The sequence below is a fragment of the Elephas maximus genome, chromosome 25 (assembly GCF_024166365.1).
Source record: "Elephas maximus indicus isolate mEleMax1 chromosome 25, mEleMax1 primary haplotype, whole genome shotgun sequence".
NCBI classification, from domain to species: Eukaryota; Metazoa; Chordata; class Mammalia; order Proboscidea; family Elephantidae; genus Elephas; species Elephas maximus.
In genome coordinates this window covers 41,121,806-41,145,530 of record NC_064843.1, presented here as the reverse complement: position 1 = coordinate 41,145,530, position 23,725 = coordinate 41,121,806, and the positions used below count along the sequence as shown (strand labels likewise).

Here is a 23,725-nt window from a genome sequence, read left to right as displayed (position 1 = left end):
AAGGCATCTGCCATAGGCAATGGCCCAGGCAATGACTCAGACACCTCCCCAGGGGATGACTCAGACAAAGGCTCTTCAGACACAGCTGGGTTAATTTCATCAGATGAGGGTGGAGGGGCTAATGTTTTTACTGGGGAGGGCAGCTTAGCAAACAAAGATGGAGTAATCTCTTTAGATGGGAGTGAGATGGCTGGTTCTGTTGCCAGGAGTGATTCAATAGAACTTAGGGGCTCAGTGTCCCCAGTTTCCTGATTATCGGCCTATATATCCCCATCCCAAGTTTCAGGATTCTATTTCTTCCCAACCAACACCCTCACTTTAACTGCAGACACCAATGAAGCTTGGGAGCTCAGGTGGTGTTGTAATTCAGCTACTCTTACGATAAGGAGACTGTGGTTTTTGGCAATATCACCTCTGTTACTAGAAGAAATAAGGCTTTCTTTTGGGACATATGTGACAACTTTGAGGTCATTTATGTGGCACTTAAGCTGTGACCCTGAAGCCCTGAGCTCATCTCTTTTATCACTTTGCCTAGTGAAAGTAGGACCAACCAGCCGCCTTCCTTATGCTTCTCATTACAACAAATTTGTAGAAAGGTGTCAAACATGCAATCACCTAGAGCCTCGCCTCTCACCAATACTTGATCCGTTGGTGGTAATATTTTGCATATTTCTATTCTCACCTCACACCATAGATTAGCAGTGCCCTCTTTACTACTGGAAGCAGAGCCATCAGCACCTTTAAGGCTAGCCAGACTTGAGAACCAATTTCAGAAACTTATCCTTACAATTTTGTTTCTCAAGAACAACTTTCAGCACCAAATATCTTAGGCTGGGTTCTCTAGAGAAGGAAAACCAGTGAAGCATATATATATGTATGTGTATGTATGTATTATATATATGTATGTACATGTATGTGTGTATATGTATATACATACATACATATATATGCATCTATACACACATACACAGAGAAACAAAGAGATTTATCTCAAGGAAATTGCTCATGTGGTTGTACAGCCTGGCGGGTCCCAGGTTAGTTGGTCAGGTGTCAAGCTGGAGGCTTCTTCTGACTCATGTCGTTGCAAGGGCTGATGAATCCAAGATTGGCAGGTGAGCTGCTAGCTCAAGTCCCAAGGCCAGAGGTCAGATGATGATGAGTCAGATGCAGACTCTAAAGCAAGAGCCTTGCTGGAACATTCATTATATGCTATAGGCAAGCCACACCCCCAAGAAAATTGCCTTTCAATTGATTGGCTACTCATAGCAGATCTCATCATGGAGTTGATTGCCTCATTATATAAGTGCCAAATTACATCATACCTGCCAAACTACTGAGAATCATAGCCTAGGCAAGTTGACAACCAACCTTAACCATCACAAATATGTCATTTGATTTCTTGACTGCTGTTCTCATGAGCATTGATTGTGGAACCAAGTAAAATGAAATCCTTGGAAACTTCAATATTTCCTCCGTTTATCATGATGTTGCTTATTGGTACATTTGTGATGATTTTTGTTTTCTCTGTGTTGAGGTATAATCCATACGGAAGGCTGTAGTCTTTGATCTTCTTCAGTAAGCACTTCAAGTCTTCTTCACTTTCAGCAAGCAAGGTTGTGTCATCTGCATATCACGGGTTGTTAAAGAGTCTTCCTCCAGTCCTGATGCTGAGTTCTTCATATACTCCACCTTCTAGGATTATTTCCTCAGCATAAAGATTGTATAAGTATGGTGAAAGGATACAATTTTGATGCACACCTTTCCTGATTTTGAACCACGCAGGAGCCCTTCATTCTGTTTGAACAACTGACTGCCTCTTGGTCTATGTACAGGTTCTGCATGAGTACGATTAAATCCTACATGTTATGACTGATAAAAAACAGGAGAGTTAGACAATGACACTAGGATCATAGGATTACTCTCCTGAGAGCTCCATGAAATTGGATGGGTGGTGGTTTAGAACAGAGCTGCTTTAGATATAATATAGGCCTCTCAAGGGGGGAACCAAAAAAACCATACCAGATTCCATCAAGTCAATTCCAACTCAGGGTAACCTCAAGTGTGCCGGAGTAGAAGTATACTCCTCAGGTTTTCATGGCTGTGACCTTTTAGAAGCAGATCACCAAGCCTTTCTTCTAAGGAGTCTCTGGGTAGTTTCAAACCACTAACCATTTCATTAGTAGCCCGGTGCTTAACTGATTGCACCACCCAGGGCCTCTTGGGTCTGTGAGGGAGAACATGTGCTCTTTTACGACAAGATTGTTGTACTTACATCCCTGCAGACTTCCCTGAGATCTCTAATATTACTAAAACTTTCAATGTTACTGAAACTTCTAGATTTACAAAGTAAGCAAAGGGTGATTCAGGAAGTAAACAAAGAAATCTGAAAACTGGAGAATTGGGCTAATGACTTCTGTAGTGAAATGGGTTCTCTTATTGCCCTTTTGCCTTGGTTCTTTGGGAAAATAGATTGAGAAATTTCTCCTCTAAGCCCTGAGGGGTTACCTTTCCTTAGTTTTCTACCTCAGAGGATTACTTACTTTTGTCCAGGTTGATTGACATTTCTTAGGTAAGCTATAATAAACTGATGGTTTGATACTTTTTATCTGGCCCTGAGCTGCAACCTGTCCTGTGATTGGTCTATTTTGTGCATCTCACGGGGATTGGTCAATATACTTATGCAAATGAAGTAACTATAGTCTACTATGCAAAGAAGTGCCTATGGTCTATTAAGAGGGGATTAGTAAGTTTATGGCTGTGGTGTGAGTGCCATGCCTTGAAACTGACCAGAAGTTTGCTTATATACACAGCCATCAAACAGAGGTTAGCAGACAAAGAAGAACCAAAGACTCAGAAGGGAAAAGAGGCAAGAAGAGAAAAGAAGCAGAGAGAGGAGGCAAGGAACCTCCTAAAAGAGCTGTAACACAGATCAAGAGCTGTAACACTGAAGACAGCAAGGGTCCCTTCAGCAGTGCTGGTAGCAACAAGCCCCAAAGGGGCCCTGTGGCAGATTCAGAGGTGACAGCAGAAACCCGCTGCTAGGAATGCAGCTAAGAGAGCTGAACAAAACTGCTAGACTGCTATAAGCTGTGTCAGTTAGCAGTGAAAGTCTGATGGCAGGAAGGCTGAAGGCAGAAAGCCCTGTCCTGAGGGGGCCAAGAAGAAGCCTGTCCTGAGAGGGCTGAAAGTAGGCCTACATGGCCAAGACGAGGTGTGCACGGCAGGGAGATGGGCCTGCAACTTGTGTGGCTGAGAGAAGCTGGAAGAGCTATCCTGCACTGAAGAAGGAAGGAATGTGCTCTCTACTTCTAGGGAGCCTTCCAGACTTTTCCTATATGCTTCCTGATCCTGATCCCAAGTTGTACCCTGTTACTTCCTTAGTAAACTACTTAACTGTAAGTATGGTTTATGAGTTCCGTGTGGTCATTGCAATTAATTATCGAACCCAGCAGAGAAGTAGACAGTACCATGGGAGGGACAACTGGTGTCAGAATTGGTAGAAAGTTTGGAGTGGAGGTATTTCACACCTCCACTTTACGGGTCAGCTTTGGGGTGATCTTGGTCATTAACTCACCCTGAAGTTAGGTTCTGATGATACTACTACTATTTTACAACCTCATATATGGTTCTGTGGGCTCTTTGGATTGGGGATGAGATCTATTCTCTTGGTTTGACCTGGGTACTCTTGGCTCCCAGTTGAGAAGCGGGCTATAAAAACTCTCTTAGCAGTTGTCTGTGTAGCAGTGTTCAGATGTGTCATCTGCAGAGTTTGAAATGCTACTGCATAGCCACTGTCTGTCAAGTGATCCAGCCAAGGGTAATCCAGCATAAAAAACTTGAAAACCTGATACAGAGGTTGAAACCACCGGAAACTGTTGACGGATACCTGACATGCAATTATGATGGCTTAAACAGCAGTGTTGATCTGAATCTATACACTCTCAGATATTGGTGGTCTTTCCTTAGCTTGGTGGGAAGAATAACCCAAGTTGGGACTGAAACTCGAAAACCTCCCACCCCACAAACACTGTACACAAAACAGAATCACACTGTATTGTCCACATTAAGGCGGCCTCATTCTATTCCTCGGTCTTCATTAGCATTAGAAATTGTTGGATATTTCATTATAGGATTTTTCCAAAAGACCCATCAACTCTTCAACGGTAAACATCAACAGACAGTTTGCACCCTAAGATTCTTTGAATCATTCTCCTTAAAATCCTGGCCTTGCCGTTTCCACTCAACCTGGACTATTGTGTTGTGATTCATAGCCAATCCTAATCAAGCTTCCATTCTGAAAGTCCTGCCTTAAATCAAACTTCCAATTCTCAATAAACTCTGACCTTACCTTCCCCACTCTGAGATACTTCCAAAGCTTTGACCATGGTAAGCAATAAACTCGGCTACGCCTTATCAACAGATTGGTGATACTTAGAGAGTTGGCCTTTGATGATAACTTAGATAAAAAAGTATTTTGTTTTTAAAAGAAGAAATAAATGATGAACTAAAGAAGACTGGTAATACAGAGAGGGACTGATGAATTCTATCAGATGGTTGGAAATGCTTCACAGAAAGCTAATGTTTACTCCGAATCTTGAAGCATGAGTAGGAAATTTCCAAGAGAAGGAGGTGGTAGAAGTAGGGAGGTGTGGTCGTGGAAGCAAGGGTGGGGGTTTTGGGCAGAGGGAACAGGGACATGGGAGGCCCAGGCGGAAATGCCAAGTGGCCTTCAGCAAGGGTAAACAAGGAAGAGCTGAGTTTCGGGTATGTTCTCGCAGCAGAGGTGGGACAGTGTGGATAAGAGAGACGCCCCCAAGCTGCAGAAAATGCCACTGCCTCAAGCAGCTTGCTTGGCACGCCCATAGTTTTACATTAAAATCCTGATTCCCTTCTCCTTAACTGCCGCCCCAAACTAGAAGAAATTGACAGAAGTCAGTTTAGGCGCTATGTTGACATTCAGGATAACCTTTCAGTGCATTAAATACCTCATACACAGTAACTTCCCTGCCTCTGGGTGGAGTTTAACTGCCATTTTCTGAACACGCGATGCATGAAGTTATATGTAAACCGCATTGAGCCTGCGTAGTATAATTATGTTGCTGATGTAACTTGTATGACCTTCATACTTGTAAGCCCCTTAAAACTAACCTTCCCCTCACCCTCGCTGAGCAGTCTTGGCGGCAACAGCCCTGACCGTTCCTTTCCTCGCACAATGAAACAAAGGCACCTTTCCACTCTCCCATCTTGGTCTCTCGTTTATTGGCTAAGATGAGTTGTGTTGAGCAGAACCTGGGGTTCCCACTCAGCAAGATTTCTGGCGAACCAGCCAGGAATCATCTGCTCAGTTCAGGAGGTGGATTGAACAACAGACTGTCCCTGATGTCTGGCGCCACCAGCACATTTCTCCCGGAGACCTTGGAGTAGCCCTGGAAGACAATACACCTTGGACCCAATGTTTACTCTGTGGGAGGAAGGAAACATACCTGGGTTATTTGGTAAGTACCTAGGTATGGCCTTAGAAGAGTTCCAAGAAGTGGGAGGAATTGACCACTGAGGGCGTAAAAGGTTCTAGGTATTTGTTATTAGTTTAGTGCATCAAATTAGATTGTCTGAGTGTGTCAGTGTGTGTGTGTCCAGAGAATATGGAACATTCAAGGGGTCCCAGAATACAGCCTGCTAGGATGCATCCTTAAGAACTGGGACTATTTCCAGTCAGACCCTATGAAAAAGAAGAAGATCCTTTTCATTTTTAACACCACATGGCTTCAATATGAATTGGCAGAGGAGGAAAAATGACTAGGAAATGGGTCTCCAAATAACAATACTATCTTCCAACTTGACCTTTTCTGTACTTGTGAGGGTAAATGAGATGAAAGTATTATGTGGAAGCCTTTATGACTCAGTATCGGTACAAAGGATTGCAGAAGAAATGTAAAATTCTACTCCAGAAAAGAGGCCTGCAGATTGCAACTACCAGTCATCCTCTCTTATCCCAAGGAAGAATCCTTGTTGCCCTTGCCTTTGCTTTGCCCCCCACCCCTAATGCTTCTTTTGCAGGAGAAGCAGCTGTGCCGACAACAATTTCTGCTGCTAAACCCTCTCAATCCCTGTATCCACCCCTCCCAAGCCCTTCCACCCTGGCGTTGGACTTGCTACCCCATACACAGAGTGGAATGGCCTTTGGGCACCCCAATCTGGTGACTAGGGAGAACAAAAGTAACAGGAGGGTGATCGATGCTTGGGAGAGCCACAGCACCTCCAAGCCCAGGGGCATGCACTCCCTCCAACAAGTCCCAACAGGAGATGCAAGCATGGTCTGTGTCCACCAACCTTTCTCAACAAGTGGCCTTTATAACTGGAAAAACCATTGCCCAGGTATTGGGAAGACCCTAAAAAAATGCAGGATCTTTTTGCTTCCATTTTCCGCACGCATACCCTAATTGAGCAGATTGTAGATGCTGCTAGATGTGCTCCTGATCCCAAAAGAAAGGCGCAAGGTCCTAGAAAAGGCTAGGGCCAAGGCTGACAGGCAACATGAAGTGCAGGCAGTAAATCAGCCAGGGGCAGAGACTTTCCCCATGGAAAACACTGGCTGGGATCAGAGTACACCCTACCAACCAGAAACAGCTCTTAGATTTTTTGAGAATGGCTGGTTTTTGCCACAGCTAAATCCCAAATTTTGGACTTATTGCCAAGCCTTTACACCGAGCTTTAGAGGGAAAAGACGCAGGCCCCTTAAAATGGACCAGGACAGAGCAACAAGCTTTTGTACCATCATATGATTGGGGTTAAGAGACATCTAATTGGACCAAAAGTCCATGCCACTATTTTGGCAGTGGTAAAGAGCTGCCCCACCTGCGTGAAAAATAAACCTCAAAACACTGCTGAGGTGTCCCCAGGGGTCAAGTGAACTGGGACAATGCCTGGAGAAATCTGGCAGGTGGATTTCACTGAGATGCCTCAGGCTACCAGGAGTTATAAATATTTGCTAGTCTTTATTGACACCTTTACTAACTGGGTTGAAGCTTTTTCTTACAGGACTGAAAAGGCAACTGAGGTTGTGAAGCACCTCCTGAATGAAATCAACCCTCAATTTGGACTTCCTGTATCCACTGGCAGTGACAACAGGCCCCATTTTATGGCCTCAGTGGTGCAATCTGTGGCAACCGCCCTGGACATTAATGTGAACTTACAAACAGCCTGGAGACCCCAGTCCAGCAGTAAGGTAGAGCAGGCTAACCAGGCTCTAAAGAGACACCTAGCAAAGCTATGCCAAGAGACCAAGTTGATATGGACAAGGGCACTGCCTATAGCTCTCCAGAGAGTTCAGTCTGTCCCTAGAGGCCAACTAAAACTTAGTCTGTTTGAGAACCCCAATATGACCAATGTAGCTTGCCTTAATAATGACCAACTTCCCTCCCTCCATGAAGTTGGAGATGTTCAGATGCTTGCAGTCTGTCATGGATTGAATTATGTCTCCCCAAAAATGTGTGTATCAACTTGGTTAGGCCATGATTCCCAGCATTGTATGGTTGTCTTCCATTTTGTGATTGTAATTTTATGTTGAGAGGATTAGGATGGGATTGTAACACCACCCTTACTCAGGTCACTTCCCTGATCCAAGGTAAAGGGAGTTTCCCTGGGGTGTGGCCTACACCACCTTTTATCTCTCAAGGAAAGGGAAGCAAGCAGAGAGTTGAGGACCTCATACCACCAGGAAAGCAGCACCGGGAGCAGAGTGTGTCCTTTGGACCTGGGGTCCCTGTGCCTGGGAAGCTCCTTGCCCAGCTCCTGGAGCCACCAGGAGCTGGATGATTGAGGACAAGGACCTTCCTCCAGAGAGAGAAAGCCTTCCCCTGAAGCTGATGCCCTGAATTTGGACTTGTAACCTACTAGACAGTGAGAAAATAAATTTTTCTTTGTTAAAGTCATCCACTTGTGGTATTTCTATTATGGCAGCACTAGATGACTAAGACACAGTCTCTTTGGGTGATTCTGTCTTCTCTCCACAGATAATGCTCACCTGAGGAGACCACCTGAGCTAGAGGTGCTCCTTCATCTGTTCCAGCCTGGTGATTGGGTCCTTCTCAAGGTGTGGAAACCCAACCCCCTTCAGCAGAAATGGACCAGCCCCTCTGAAGTCCTCTTTGGCAACACTGATGGCTGTCAAGCTCAAAGGGCTCAAAGCCTGGATCCACCATACTTGAGTAAAGAAATCCACCCCACTGGACATCAAGGGGCAAAGTCGACAGAACTGTGAGAACTGGACTTGTGAGCCAAATTGAGGACCTTAAGTACTTGTTTTCCCAACACCCTCCTGCATGGGTGAGATTCCGCCAAAGACTCTTAACACTGCTAATACCCTTGGTGTTAGTATTCTGTCTTCTACACCTGCACACTCTACTTGAACAGGTTAGATTGCCGTAGACCTTTCAGTGAGCAAATCAGCCCTGACCAGAGTGATGTGGTTATTCCTAGGAGTTACCCTACGTGTAAATGCTGGATGAGATTTCAATGTTCTTAATAGGTTGCACCAGGTAGTTGTAAACCATACTGCATGGGCTAACAATTGCTGGATTTGTTCACACTCTCCCCTTCACACGTAGGGCTAGGGTTACCCACAATCCCTGTTCCTGTCCATCCAACTTACTGGCTAAAAGAAGACGGGACATAATTAATAAACGAAAAGCAAAACCCTAGGCAGAGTCCTATACACCACTGTGAGATCTGCCTACCCATAATACCTTAAGAGTAGATCAGTGGCCACAAAGAAAGGCCAACTGTTCAAGCCTGTGTACAATATTTGCTCCCTCCCTGAGAACATGTCAAATGATTCTGACCCGGGCTATAGTTCAGAATGGACACTAGTCCTGGATGACCAATCTCCAAAAAGAAAAGGAGAGAATAAGAGGTCCTCAGGCTGTGGAAGATTCCATGGCCTCAAGCAGCTTGCTTGGCACATCCTGTAGCTTTACATTAAAATCCTGGTTCCTTTGCTTGACACCCCTGTAGCTTTGCATTAAAATCCTGGTCCCAGTCTCCTAGACTGCTGTCCAACACTAGAGGAAATTGGCAGAAACCAGTTTAGGTGACATGTTGACAGGATAACCTTTCAGCACATTAAATACCTTCATACAAGCTGGCTGAATGGACATGAAGATAGACGGTGGAGAGAAGGAGTGTGCTGTCTCATTAGGGGGAGAGAAACTAGGAGTACATCAAACCCACTGCCAATAGCAAGCTGTATATAAATTTTTGTATGAGAGACTGACTTGATTTGTAAACTTCCACTTAAAGCACGATAAAAATTAAAGAACAAACAAAAAATCTTCATACATAGTAATTTCTTTGCCTCTGGGTGGAGTTTAACCACCACTTCCTAAACATGTGATGCATCAAGTTATATGTAAACCCCATTGCACCCACATAGTACGATTAAGTATGTTGCTGATATAACCTGTATTAACTTCCTACTTGTAAACCCCTTAAAAGTAATGCCAAGACTGCTCACCCTCACTAGCAGTCTTGGCAGCAACAGCCCTGACTGTTCCTTTCTTTGTGCAATGAAATAAAGGCGTCTTTCCACTCTTCCACCTTGGTCTCTGGTTTATTGGCTAAGACAAGTCACACCAAGCTGATGTCTACTCTGAATCTTGAAGGATGAGTAGGAATTTTCCAAGAGAAGGAGGAGGTAGAAGGAGGAAGGTGGTGGTTGTGGTAGCAAGGGTGGGGGTTTTGGGCAGAGGGAACAGGGACATGGGAGGCCCTGGTAGAAATGCCAACAGGACTTGGGCATAAGTGAATGAAGCTAAGCTGAATCTTGGACATGTTCCAGCAATAGAGGTGGAAGAGCATGGAGAAAGGATATACTGGGCTAGAGAGTGTCCCCGAAGGATTTCTGTCCTTTCCAGACCTCAGAATGTGACCTAATTTGGAAATATGGTCACTTTAGATGTAGTTAGTTAAGATGAGGTCATACTGGAGAAGGGTGAGCCCTTAATTCAGTATTACTGGTGTTCTTACAAGAAGAGAAGTATAGACACAGAGGGAAGACCACCATGTGAGAACGGTGGTCAGGTTGGAGTTATGCTGCCACAAGTCAGGGAACTCCTGGAGCCACCAGAAGCTGGAAGACTCAAGGAAGGAATCTTTCTTACAGCCTTCAGAGGAGCATGGCCCTGACAACACCTTGATTCCGTATTTCTAGCCTCCGGAACTGTGAGAGAATAAATTTCTGTTGCTTTAAGCCACTCAGTTTGTGGTAATTTGTTATAGCAGCTCTAGGAAACTAACACAAGGAGCTTGCCCTGAGAGTGGTGCACACCCATGGGGAGATTGGTTGGAATTCAAAGGGTGGGGCATGCTTTATAGAGTGAGGCCTACATCAAAGGATCACACTGGCTACATGGAAGAGACTGATGTAAAGTCGGGGACACTCATCCCCTGTCACTGGAGGGGGCCTTGGGAGCGTGTTTGCTGTGGTTGCTTCATTTCCTGTGGAGGCAAGAAGTGACATCAAGCATGGGTCTGATTGCGCTGTTAACAATCTCCATGTCTTTGGGATTTGGTGTCCTCAGCTGTAAAACGAGCCTCCTGGAACAGCATTGCCCTTCTCAAATGATTACTGCAATTACTGCAGGGACAGATCAGATACCTGGTGTAAACGCATTGAAAAGTGATGAGTGCTGCTTACAAATTCAAAGATAGTTGTATGTGTGGTAGGACAGGCTTACTTCGTTCACTCCCACCCCAACACCTTTCTTCTCCTCTTCAGTCTTTGTGGGAAGAGGGTCTTTTGTAAGACTAAGGAGAAAAGGACCATGTTAGCATAATTACAACTTATCCAAGTTAGGAAGCTGGTTAGTATTAGCCAGTCAGAGATGAGTTTCTCCTGTAGATGCTTCCCCCCACCTCCCCATGGCTCTAAAAGGCTTTAGTCCCTCTTGGAGGTGAGATGGAGCCAGAAATAAATATCACCACAGCTGTGGGCCCTTGGAGAGTTTCTCCAGGACGAAGCCAGGCCTTTTGGGAAGGGGAAAAACCCACCAAATGCACTGCCATCAAGTTGATTCCGACTCATAGTGACCCTATAGGACAGAGAAGAACTGCCCCATAGAGTTTCCAAGGAGCGCCTGGCAGATTCGAGCTGCCAACCTCTTGGTTAGCACCCATAGCACTTAACCACTAGATCACCACGGTTTCCTTGGGAAAGGCAGAGGAGCATAAAACATTGAGTGGAGTGTGCAAGGGAAGCAAGGAGAAGGATCTCCTGGCCCCTGTTCAAGATGTGGGTCCATATTGCTTGAAAAGACTGGATAAGAAAGTCAATACCTCTTTGCATCATCTTCTGAACTTGGTATGTGTTCTCAATCAGCTAAGAAAACTAAACAAAATTCCTGTGGAATGTGGAAAACAAGGCAGAATTTGCCCTTTGATCTTCCTTCAGGCTCTTCTACACAGCTTTTTTGTTTTTCTTTCATGGTTATCTTCAATGGGCGCCACACCATGCATAATTTAAACACAGGAAAGGCAGCTGTGGCATTGGGAAGCCCTCCAAGCAGTGTGCGCAGACTTAAACGTAAATAGGCCTCCTCAGGACTAGTCACCTGGCTCTAATCAGAGTATTCAGAGCACAAACTAGGCCGAAGAGAAGCTGGAAGGGCCGGTGGGCCAGCTTGCCCCTCACTTGGTTGTTTTAACAGTTAAGTGCATCTACCAAATGATACAGAAGAAAGAAGAGTCCTTCCTTTTTCAACTAATACAATATCAATTTGTAAGTTTTTTTGAGAAAAGAACTTTGCATTCTCAGACATTTTTTCTCCCTCCTATAAGAATATAAGCTAAAGGAATAGGATATCAGATCTCCAGAAGAGATTTTAAACAGAAATCTTGTTTCTTTTTTTAATTTTATTGTGGTAAAATATATAACAAAACATTTGCCATTTTAACAAGTTTTAAGTGACAATTCAGTGACATTAATTACATTTGCCATGTTGTGTAATCATCACCAATATCCATTTCCAAATGTTTTTCATCACCCCACACAGAAAACTTGGAGTCCCTGGATGGTACAAATAGTTAACGCAGCAAATACTGCTTGGCTAATAACTGAAAAGTTGGGGGTGCAAGTCCACTTGGAGGTGCCTCTAAACAAAGTCCTAGCAATCTACTTCTAAAAAATCAATGACTGAAAATGCGATGGAGCACAGTTCTATTCTGACATACACGGTTTTATCATCAGCCAGAGTTAGCTTGACAGCAGCTATTTTTTTTTAAAGAAACTTAGTAGTCATTAAGCAATAACTCCTTATTCACCATTTCCCCCATCCTGAAATGAAAATCTTGATGTAACTAAGTTTCTGTTAATTTAATGGATTTCCAGTATTGAACTTCATTGCATCCCTTGGCCATTTGGATCCCTGAAGTGAAAATCCTGACCCATGTCCCAGCTACCTTTTTACTTTGAGAAAGGAAGAATAAGTGTATGTCCATATTTCAGTAAGAAAAGTCATGAGTTTTAGGCAAAATGGTGTTCCATATCAGTCCTGCTCACGGGCTATATGCCTAGAGGTCACTCTATCAAGGCCCAGCCCCTTCAGCTGGGCAGAGGGGAGTCAGGTTGGGTGTGGTAGGGACAGCAACTAGAGAACAACCAGGGGAATGGACTGTGGAAAACCGCATGGGAGCCTCCACAGGCCTCTGTCACCAAAGGACCCTGTGAGGAAGGCCACTGGGGCGCAGCACACTTTCCTCACTCTCTCCCATGTCTGAGCGAGGTAAGGAGTGGCTAGGGAAGGCAGGTGGAGTGGTTAACAGGGACAGTGTCCAGGGCAACTCAGGAGGGAGCTGGAGAGCCAAGGATGCAGGAAGGGGTGTGGAGGTGCCAGCATACAGCCATAGTCCTTCCCTCTGCCAGAGCCCTAACTCCTTGGGCCTTCTTGCTCTTGGGTCTCTCCCCTTGTCATGGGGCTCCTTCACCAAGGACACAGGCTCCCAACAATGGGGGAGCAGTGAGTGACGGGAGGGGAAGAGCTTGGCAGAGCAGGCCTCTGGGGTGGATCCTGAGGCCCATACTGTGTGCCAGGGTGGGTGCCAGGGCGAGTCCCTTCCCCTCAGAAAAAGGTGGCAGGGGGAGGGTGTCTCTTCTAACCCCCAGAGTCCATCACTCCCCGGGATTCTGCTTCCTTCCTTGTAAGCAGGGTAGGGACCCAGCCCTGCCTGGGATGTGAGAGAATGGGATCATAACATAACATGAAGTGTAGGATGCCCAGCCTGTTGGTATGACTTCTGTCCCCTCCTCATCGCAGCTGAGGGTCTTCTCTCCTGCCTGGGGCTTTCTTGCGCTCTCCAGCTTCTCCTGGGGCAGATGGGCCCTACCCAGCCAGCTGGGGTAAAGCCCTCACTGGCTTACAGAGGGGCTGTGGCCACATTCCCAGGAAGGTGACTGACCTCACTGCTGCTGGTAGATTTGGAGGTTGGGAGTGTGCCCTCAGGAGTCAGGTGGCCTGGGTGTGAGTCCTGCCTGGAACGCACCTCCCTGCCCCGTAGTCTGTGAATGTTACTGCTTCTCAGGGCTCATTGAAACCATTGCTGATCTGAGAGCCTTCCCTGATGTCCAGGGCTGAGCCTTGGCCCCCTCTAGCAGTATGGTGGGCTCTGTCCTCTCTCCGATTATTCTGCCTGCCTCTCAGGAGGTCAGTGCATTGTTGAAAGAGAAGGTGAGCAGGAGGAAGGAGGGAGGCTGGGAGGGAAGGAGCCAGATGAAAGAGAAACATCGGATGGGTGGCAGGCCGCCAGGCTGGGCCAGAGGGTGGGCGGGTGCTGCAGGCTCCCCTCAAATGCACCGCCCCATCTTACCTGTGTCTGGAGAGCCGCTCCTGGCCTGCCCTCTCACTTCATCCTTCACTGTAAGAGACCAGAACAGGGATAAATGCTGGCCCCTGGAATGTCCACCTCCCTGAACCAGACCAGTTTCACTGTCAGACCCCTCAGTGGCCTCAGACTGCAATCTGGCTCTAGAGCCCCCATATCTGTGACATATCTCTGACACCCTGGAAAAGCAATCAAGTTAGAACATCCCCACAATCCCCTGCCCCACACAGACAGACAAAAACAAATAAATAAGCAAACAAACAAACAAAAAAAAAAAACCAGTTGCCATGGGGTTGATTCCGACTCATGGCTACCCCATGTGTTTCAGAGTAGAACTGCTCCATAGGGGTTTCAATGGTTATGACCTTTGAGAAGTAGATCACCAGGCCTTTCTTCCAAGGCACCTCTAGGTGGGTTGCAACTGCCAACCTTTAGTTAGTAGCCAAGCACTTAACTATTTGTACCATCCATGGACAAAGAGAGGCCTTGAGAAATCTGCTGAGGGGTTGCTAGGCAAGGCTACTCTAAGCAAGACAACAGGAGGCTGAAAGACCCAGGGGCTCTGAGAAATCAGCTACCATGTGGCCTCATTGTTAACACAGGCACCTTGTAGGGACTTCATAGTTCTTGTTTTAATCCCTACAATAGCTCTACAAGGAAGTGATGACTATCTTCATCTCCCGGATGAGGCAGGGAGAGGTTGAATAACCAGATCGAGGTCACACAGAGAACAAGTGGTATGCCTGAATCCAAACCCTGTCCCTGAAACTCATAAGACCCTATTGCTTCCCCCGAGCCCTGCAGCTGCCAAGAGCCATGCAAGTGGACCCCAAGGGGATGAGAATGTGGACTCACTTTCCCCCTCCAGGACCTCCAGGACCTTCAGCTGGCTGCCCATGGCATCAGGCTCACCTCCCCAAAGCCTGCTCCTCTGTGCACACCTTCAGCCCAGCCTGTTCTCCAGTCCTCATGACAGCAGGCCTCCCTTCCTGGGCCAAGGGTGGCCAAGGCTCCCTGGGCAGTTTGAGATTGAATGTGGCAGTGGGTGGAGTTTGTGAGAGAGGCTGGGAAGGGAGGTGGCAAGTTCCCGGCCAATCAATCAGGCCTCACACTCCTCCGCTCAGGTTTCCTGCAAAGATGCTGTGTGGCTTCACATTTCAGGCATCATTTAAACATGAAGGGGCCCTAGAGGGGCAGGAGCTCTGGCTCATCTCTGGGCAATGATGCCACTTGCACTCAGCCAGGGTAGGTGTGAGGAACCAGAGAGGCGGGCACAGCCAGGGGCTTTTCCCTACTACAACCTTCAGTCCTTGCTTGGGAAGAGGCACTAGGGATGTCCTGGATTGTATTTGTGTGAGCCAGAGAAATAGAACCAATAGAGACATGTGCATATATATACAAAACAACCAAACTTGTTGCCTTAGAGTCAATTCCAACTCATGGAAACCCAAAACTCATGTGTGTCAGAGCAGAACTGCCCCATAGGGTTTTTTTTTTTTTTTTTTTACTGTAGTCTTTCTGGAAGCAGATCACCAGGCCTCCTTTCTTCTGCAGAACTGCTGTACAGGTTCGAAACGCAAACCTTTTGGGTCGTCAAGTGCAAACCCTTTGCACCACCCAGAGACCTATATAGGTGATATATGTGTGTGTAAATATATATGTATATTTACACACACATATACATAACATTGCTTGCTGAAAGTGAAGAGGAGTTGAAGCACTTACTCATGAAGATCAAAGACCACAGCCTTCAGTATGGGTTGTAGCTCAATATGAAGACAACAAAAGTCCTCACAACTGGACCAATAAGCAAAATCACGATAAACGAAGAAAAGACTGAAGTTGTCAAGGATTTCATTTTTCTTGGATCCACAATCAACACCCATGGAAGCAGCAATTAAGAAAACAAAGATGTATTATATTGGGCATATCTGTTCCAAAGGACCTCCTTGAAGTGTCAAAAAAACAAAGATGTCACTTTAAGGATGAAGATGTGCCTGACACAACCATGGTATTTGTAATCACCTCATATGCATGCAAAACCTGGACAATGAATAGGAAACAGGAAAGAATAATTGATGTCTTTGAGTTATGGTCTTGAAAGGAGTACAGCCAGAATACTCCTTAGAAGCAAGGATGGCAAGGCTTTGTCTTGTGTAGTTTGGTCATGTTTTCAGGAAGGACCAATCCCTGGAGAAGGACATCATGCTTGGTAAAGTGGAGCATCAGCGAAAAAGAGCAAGACCCTGAATGAGATAGACTGACACAGTGACTGCAACAATGGACTCAAGTATAACAATGATTGTGAGGATGGCACAGGACCAGGCAGTGTTTCATTCTGTTGTGCATAAGATTGCTAGGAGTCAGGACTGATTCCATGGCACCTAAAAACAATTATATATATAAATGGACAGTTTGTTGTACTGTGGTGGCTGGATTCAGAAAAGGACGTAGAATAAGGGATATCACTGCTGATGTCAGATGGGTCCTGGCTGAAAGCAGAGAATACCAGAAAGATGTTTACCTGTATTTATTGACTATGCAAGGCATTCAACTGTGTGGATCGTAACAAGCTATGGATGATGTTGCGAAGAATGGGAATCCCAGAACTCTTAATTGTGCTCATGAGGAATCTGTACACAGACTAGGAGGCAGTCGTTCGAACAGAAAAAGGGCATACTGTGCGGTTTCAAGTCAAGAAAGGTGTGTGTTAGGGTTGCATCCATTTACCATACTTACTCAATCTCTAGGCTGCGCAAACAATCTGAGAAGCTGGACTATATGAAGAAGAACGGGGAATCAGGTTTGGAGGAAGACTCATTAACAGCCTGTGTTATGCAGATGATACAACCTTGCTTGCTGAAAGTGAAGAGAACTTGAAGCACTTACTAATGAAGATCAAAGACCACAGCCTTCAGTATGGATTACGCCTCAACATAAAGAAAACAAAAATCCTCACAACTGACCAATAAACAACATCATGATAAATGGAGAAAAGATTGAAGTTCTCAAGGATTTTATTTTACTTGGATCCGCAATCAACACCATGGAAGCAGCAGTCAAGAAATCAAATGATGCACTGCATTGGGCAAATCTGCTGCAAAAGACCTCTTAAAGCAAAGATGTCACTTTAAGGACTGAGGTGTGCCTGACCCAAGCCATGGTGTTTTTAATAGTCTCATATGCATGTGAAAGCTGGACAATGAATAAGGAAGACCAAAGAGGAATTGATGCCTTTGAATTATGGTGTTGGTGAAGAATACTGAATATACCATGAACTGCCAGAAGAACAACAAATCTATCTTGGAAGAAGTACAGCCAGAATGCTCCTTAGAAGCAAGGATGGCAAGACTTGATCTCACATACTTTGGACGTGTTATTAGAAGGGGCCAGCCCTTGGAGAAGGACATCATGCTTGGTAAAGTAGAGAGTGAGTGAAAAAGAGGAATATCCTCGACAGGATGGATTAACACAGTGGCTGCAAAAATGGGCTCAAGCATAGTAACGATTGCGAGAATGGCACAGGACTGGGCAATGTTTCCTTCTGTTGTATGTAGGGTCACTTTGAGTCAGAACCAACTTGACAGCACCTAACAACAACAACAACATGTACGTGGAATATATATGTATACACACACATGCGCGGAATATTGAAAAAAAAAACAAAACCCGTTGTTGTCGTGTTGATTTTGACTCCTCGTGACCCCATATGTTACAGAGCAGGACTGAGCTCCACCGGGTTTTCTCGGCTGTAGGCTTTATGGCAGTAGATAACCAGGCCTTTCTTCTGTGGAGCCACTGGGTAGGTATGAACCAACACCAAAGTACATGCTCATGGGGCATCACGTATGCATATGTCAGTGGGATGGTATATTGCATGCATCTCCTTATGCACATTCTCCATCGTCCTATCACACTTCACTTACAAAACACAAGTTCAAAGACAAAGCTATTCAAAATTTCAAGATTGTGACAGCACAGTGTTAAACCAAATGCAGGGCCTTTCTGAGCATGGGGCCATGAGCAACCACACAGGATGCACACCCACGAAGCCCACTGTTATGGACTGAATACATGTGGAAATCCTAACTCCTGTATAGATTATCCTGTTTGGAAATAGAATTTTTCTTTTATCATATTAATGAGCTCATACTGGAGTAGGGTGGGCCCTAAACCTAATCCCTTCTCAGTGGTGTCTTATAAAAAGGAAAAACATACCTGGAGGGACAGACTTACAGGGGGAAGACACGTGAAGATACATCTAAGCAGCCAAGGAATGCAAAGAAATGCCTGGAGCTACAGAAGCTGCTCCCCTAGAGCAGACAGGGAGAGAGAGAGATGCCCTGTCGATCCCCTGAATTCAGACTCCTGGACTCCAGAGCTGTGAAACAATAAATTTCTGTTCTTTAAAGCTACTCACTTTTGGTGTTTTTTTTTGTTATGGCAGCACTAGATAACAAAAACAACCACCCTGAAAGACAGCAAAAGCTGAGAGTTATCCATTACTTCCTTTTTGCCAGGCACTTGCCAAGCCCTTAAAATAACTTATTGAATCATCACAACAACCATTTGAATTTGAGGCATGTAGTCTTATTGTCTTTTCTAATAGATGAGGAGACTGAGGCTGGATAAGTCACGTGTCCCAGCAGTCCCTGGAGATGGAGTCTATACCATTTGTTGCTCTCACTCCAGAGCCCAGTCTTTTAGTCCCTATAACCTTCTGACCTCTCAGGAAAAACCTGGGCCACACCATCTCCTCCTTTCCAAAGGTCCCTGTATTTGCATCTCTCCTGGGCACCTGGCTTCTGGCCTTGCCCCTTCAGTGCCTCTCCACACAGGAGCCAGGGGACCCAATAGAACAGAAGTCTGACCTCATCTCCCTTCCACTTAAAATCCTCCTCTGGGATCTGACAGCCACAGGATAGAGCCCAGACTCCCTAATATACCTTCCCACCCCTGAGAACTCCAGGTCTCTCCAGCCCTCCTTGTTTGTCCATTTCAGACCATTCCAACCTGCTTATGTGACTTGCTCTCGCTCTTGGTACTATTTATTTTCCTTTGCCTTTGCTCCACTGTCCTCTTTGCTTGGGGCACAACTCTGAAGGGCTGCAGCAGAGTCCTGAACATACTGGCCAATCGACATTTTAAAATGCTTCTTGGAATGATATTTCCCAGCATATTTTTCTGCAGGGGCAGGATAAGGAAGAGATTCAGAATGTGAGCTTGGAAATCAGACACGGTCCAGGGTCTAGTCTTACTTGACCTCCTGCAAGCTATTTATCCTTCCTGAGCCTCTGTTTCCTCATTTTGAATATGGGGATAACAGTATGGTCTCTGTTGTTGTTACCAATGGCCAATCTGACACAAGGAGTCCTTGTCTTTTCCCAAATAACAATACATGCAAAAAGACAAACTTTATCTTCAGCAAGCTTTATTTTGCTTGAGCGAAGCAAAAGGAGTCAGCCGGGATTTAAGCCTCTCCAAAAGACTGACTTGAAAAGGGAAGCAAGGCTGGGCTTATATGGGTTTTGAGGAGACAATAAAGTAATGAATATTCAGTGGACTTCTTTCAAGGGGCGGGTACTTCTCAGAATGGCGCGCATGTTAATTAGATTGTGTGCGCACCTGGAATCCAAGATAGACCCCACGGATATTCAAGATAGAGTCTCCCCCGCAGTCCTTGGCATCACTTATTATGGGATATAGCGCAAGCGCACTGATCTTTGGCACTACATCACCATCTTCAGAGGGCTAAGGAAGGTTAAACAGTGATTGCACTGTTCTGCGCATGTGGGAGCCTGTAAGGGGGAAGGGACTAGAAAAACACTAAGAAAGAGATAGTAGTAATTCATGGGTTGTTTCAGCCTTATCTAATGTTGACAGGGTGTGGTTCCTGTTTACCTAACTTCTAGATGGTAATCTTTTAACAGCTCTTTTGTTCCATCAGCACAGTTGACTGTATCTCTCTTATTGTGAGGGTTTTTACATGAAAGCAGGCCAAAGAGACTGCACAGGCCAGATAAAGCCCAGTAAATGAAGGCTGTGTCTTACTGCCTATCCATGGTATGGTTGTATCCACTGCTCACCCATGCAATGTGTCAGCTGCATGTTCTGGGCCCTCCTCGTCCCCAATTATCTCTCCTCTCCCATGCTCTCTTCCCATGCCTCTGTGTGTCTCTGGTGGCTGTGCAAAGAAGCCTTGTCTCTTTCTTGTCACAGAGAAGATCCCGAAGTCAGTGCTGTTCCAGCCAAGAAACTCTGCTTACCATCAACAGGGAAGCACTTGGAACCAATCCAAGCCAGATTCCAAGAACAGCGCCTCCAGAAAGCTGCAGGTGGGAACCTGAGGCCATTCAGACTCATTTCTCTACTCTGAAATGATGTTTGTTAGACTTTGATTAACATCCTTCCCAACCAGGTGAGAGTCTTGTTGGAGCAGGCATATCCACACAAGGGTGTCCCTAGGGTCCAGTGTCCATAACAGGGCCACCTCCTGATGCTACCACTGGGTTGATTTCACATCCCTCCAAGCCATACTGATTTTTCAATGTCTATGTGGCAAAGTAGACGGTGACTGAAAACAAGGGAAACCCTCAATGAGATGGATTGACACAATAGCTACAACAATGGGCTTAAACATATCAAAGATAATGAGGATGGAGCAGGACTGAACACCATTTTGTTCCATTATATATCAGGTCGTTGTGAGCCAGAACTGACTTGACAGCAACTAATAATGACAATAGCCTCTCTACTACAGGCCCGTGGGATTCTTGGAGGCATGAGCCAATATTGTATGAGTCTGGTTAAACCTGAATATCTTCAGAGACGGGAAGCTGACTTCAGTTCTAAGGCTGCTCTTTCTACTGCGGCACAACACTGGCCGTTGAGATCATTTATTCTTGTGGCCTATTTATAAAAGATTCACAGACAGAGAGAAGTTCACTCACAGCCTTTTATGAGGGATGCTGCAGAGCAGGGTCAAAGTCCTACCCAAGCTCTTCTGATTTTTGAAAGGTTCAGGTTAGGTTCTCAGGCTAGAATGTTTTAAGGAGTGGAAATAAGCACAGGAATTCAACAATGAGAGTGCCCAGGGCTCTGACATCCCAGCTGGCCCATCACGCACACAGGTTTGGTTGTTAGGATCCATAGAGCCCAAACCAGCCCAAAGGAGCCACCACCCCATTTCCCACTGTTCATTGATTGAGTTGACCATACTTGACACCTTGAAATATCTCTCTCTCTCCTGTGAGGCAGGTCTTGACCCTCCACAATGCCCGGAAGAGAGGGTGCCCAGTCTTGTTGATGCGAGGATCTGAGGAGACCTCCAGGAAGCAGTATGCTGAGTTGAATTTTAAAAGACAAGGAAAAGAAGCACGGGGATGGCATCCTGTGCAAAGTTAAGATGAAGAACAAGGCAAGAAGCCTGGCATGACTTGTGTAGTGTTGCTTTGCTGGTGGGTAAGTGTGAGGGAGGCCAGCAGGAGGATGAGGCCAATGGGCAGGCCAGGCAGACTGTGTGGAGGAGACGAACCATCTTGTCAAGACACAGAACCCTGAAAGGTGTTGAGCAGGGGCAAAAGTGGCTCAAACAGAGGGTTAGAAGTAGAAGATGAGTAATAACCTCTGTGATACTAAGTCATCAAATCCTAAAGATTTTACTGTCCTTAAGAAGATTTTGTCACTGGATATGGAGTGTCAGAAAACAATGTCTAACTCCAGCCATCAGTGGAGAGAGACCATATATCCTGCCTGGTAGCCTCCAATGATGCCAGGGCAGGTGGAGCAGCCACAAGGTGTGGAAAGTCTGGGCAGCTGTGTTGGAGATCACAATTACACTGATATCCATGTTCTTTATACCCCTTTCATGTTGTGCTTCAGAGACCACTAGGGATGAAGTCAGCGCTTTGCCAAATTTCTGATTTTGGCTTGTATTCCCCTTGCATCATTGATCTTCTGCTCCAGAGTGGTGGGATACTCCTGGAACTGGACATACCATGTCCCTGCAGAAGGTGGTGAATTTCTTTTGGAGGATGTCTTAGTTGCCTAGTGTTGCTGTAACAGAAATGCCATAAGTGGGTGACTGTAAAGAACAGAAATTTATTTTCTCACGGTTTAGGCTAGAAGTTCAAATTCAGGGTCTTGGCTACAGGGGAAGGCTCTCTCTGTCAACTCTCTGTGTCAGGAAGATCCCTGTCTCTTTCAGCTTCTGTAGCCCTTTTGTTCCTTGGTTCCTTGGAGATTTCCATGCAGCATCTATTTTATTTATATTACCCAACAGTGGTTTAGGATTCACTCTACGCTGATATGGCCTCATTACCATAACAAAGAAAACCCTATCCCCAAACAGGATAACATACACAGGTATAGGGGTCAGGACTCCAACCTGTGTTTTTGGAGGACACAATTTAATTCATAGAGAGGATGAGGACACTGTATATATTGAGCCTATCCTAAGAATTGCTGTTAAACTACTTTATTTTGGTGAGACACAGAGTGGTATATGTTAATATTTCATTCTTGAAAATCGACGTAATTGTCAAGTGGGATCCAGTGTTTGAGATCTTTCAAGCCCCTGGGAAGACTCCTTGTCTTCTTTGCTTTGCCTTCAGAGTTTTTACTTCATCAAGAAATGCCTTTTTATTCGTGGTGATTCACCATGTTTGTAATGAGAAACCTTTTGATTTAGCACATTTGCACATTAAAAAAAAACAGTAACAACCTAGTTCAGAGGCAGCAAAACCAAAACAGGTGGCATAAAAAAAAAAAATCTCAACTTTTCATCATACAGTCTTTTAATTTTCTTTTCTTCAGCCTAACATAAGACTTTATGTTGAGCTACACTTATTGGACTCTCAACTTAACATAAAAAAACATTGCTCTGAAGGATAATAATATTGGTGTGCTCTAATATTTTATCAGAATGATGAACATTCCTCTGCTAGGGCTTAAGGATAGGAAGCTCTGTAGTAATTCTCTTTCATGGATGTGGCTTGATCAGAGACAATTAAACCCAAGACAACAATATTAACAAAAATAACACATGAAATCTCAACCAAAAGTTTTAGGGTGTGTAAATTCAGTTTGTCACAAAATCCCTTGTTAATGGGGAAGCTTCTTGAACATGATTTCAATTCATCCCTCCAACAAAAAATATATAGGTACATAATTAGCTGTGGGTATCTACTTACAAAACATCCAGTGTCTGCTCACAGAATGTGGTAAACGAGCACGATGGAGAGAATTCAGTTACGGGGAAGGTTACACCCCAGTGGGATACTGTGAGCTGGAGCTATCAAAGCCCCTGTGCTGCACCTACTAACCCCCAGAGAAGGGCTCACTACTCGGGGAGGGTTGTGGTGTAGAGCAGCAGGGGGGTCATGGAGATCTGGAGGTTAGCTAAGTGTGCCTGCAAGCTTTTGGCTTGTATTACGATCAGGATGTTGTTGTGGGTTGAACCTTGTCCCCTCAAAATATGTGTTGGGATTTTAACCCCTATACTTGTAGATGTAATCCTTTTTGGGAATAGGTTTTTCTTTCTTATCTTAATGAGGCCTGGTGCACAGTGGTTAAATACTCAGCAGCTAACTGAAAGGTCAGCAGTTCAAACCTACTGCTTCATGGGAGAAAGGTGTGGCAGCCTGCTTCTGTAAAGATTGTAACGTTGGAAACCTATGGGGGCAATTCTACTCTGTCTCATAGGGTCCCTATGTATCAGAATCAACTCGAAGGTAACAGATTTGTTTTTGTTTCTATCAGTGTAGAGTGTGTTCTTAACCTAATTGTTTCTGAGTTAGAAGAAGAACAGATTAGACACAGAGGCAAATGTGTACTGGGGAAGACAGATGCCATT

The 23,725-nt window shown here is 45.2% G+C and overlaps 1 protein-coding gene across 1 annotated transcript in view; it reads right to left on the bottom strand.

The window, feature by feature from the left end:
- The window catches only part of TMC2 (transmembrane channel like 2), a 129,116-nt gene that overhangs the window by 94,304 nt on the left and 11,087 nt on the right, over positions 1 to 23,725 (bottom strand). The window contains exon 3 of the mRNA XM_049869149.1: positions 13,858 to 13,905. Within this exon, the coding sequence (XP_049725106.1) occupies positions 13,858 to 13,905 (48 nt within the window). The remainder of the gene's footprint in view (positions 1 to 13,857; positions 13,906 to 23,725) is intronic.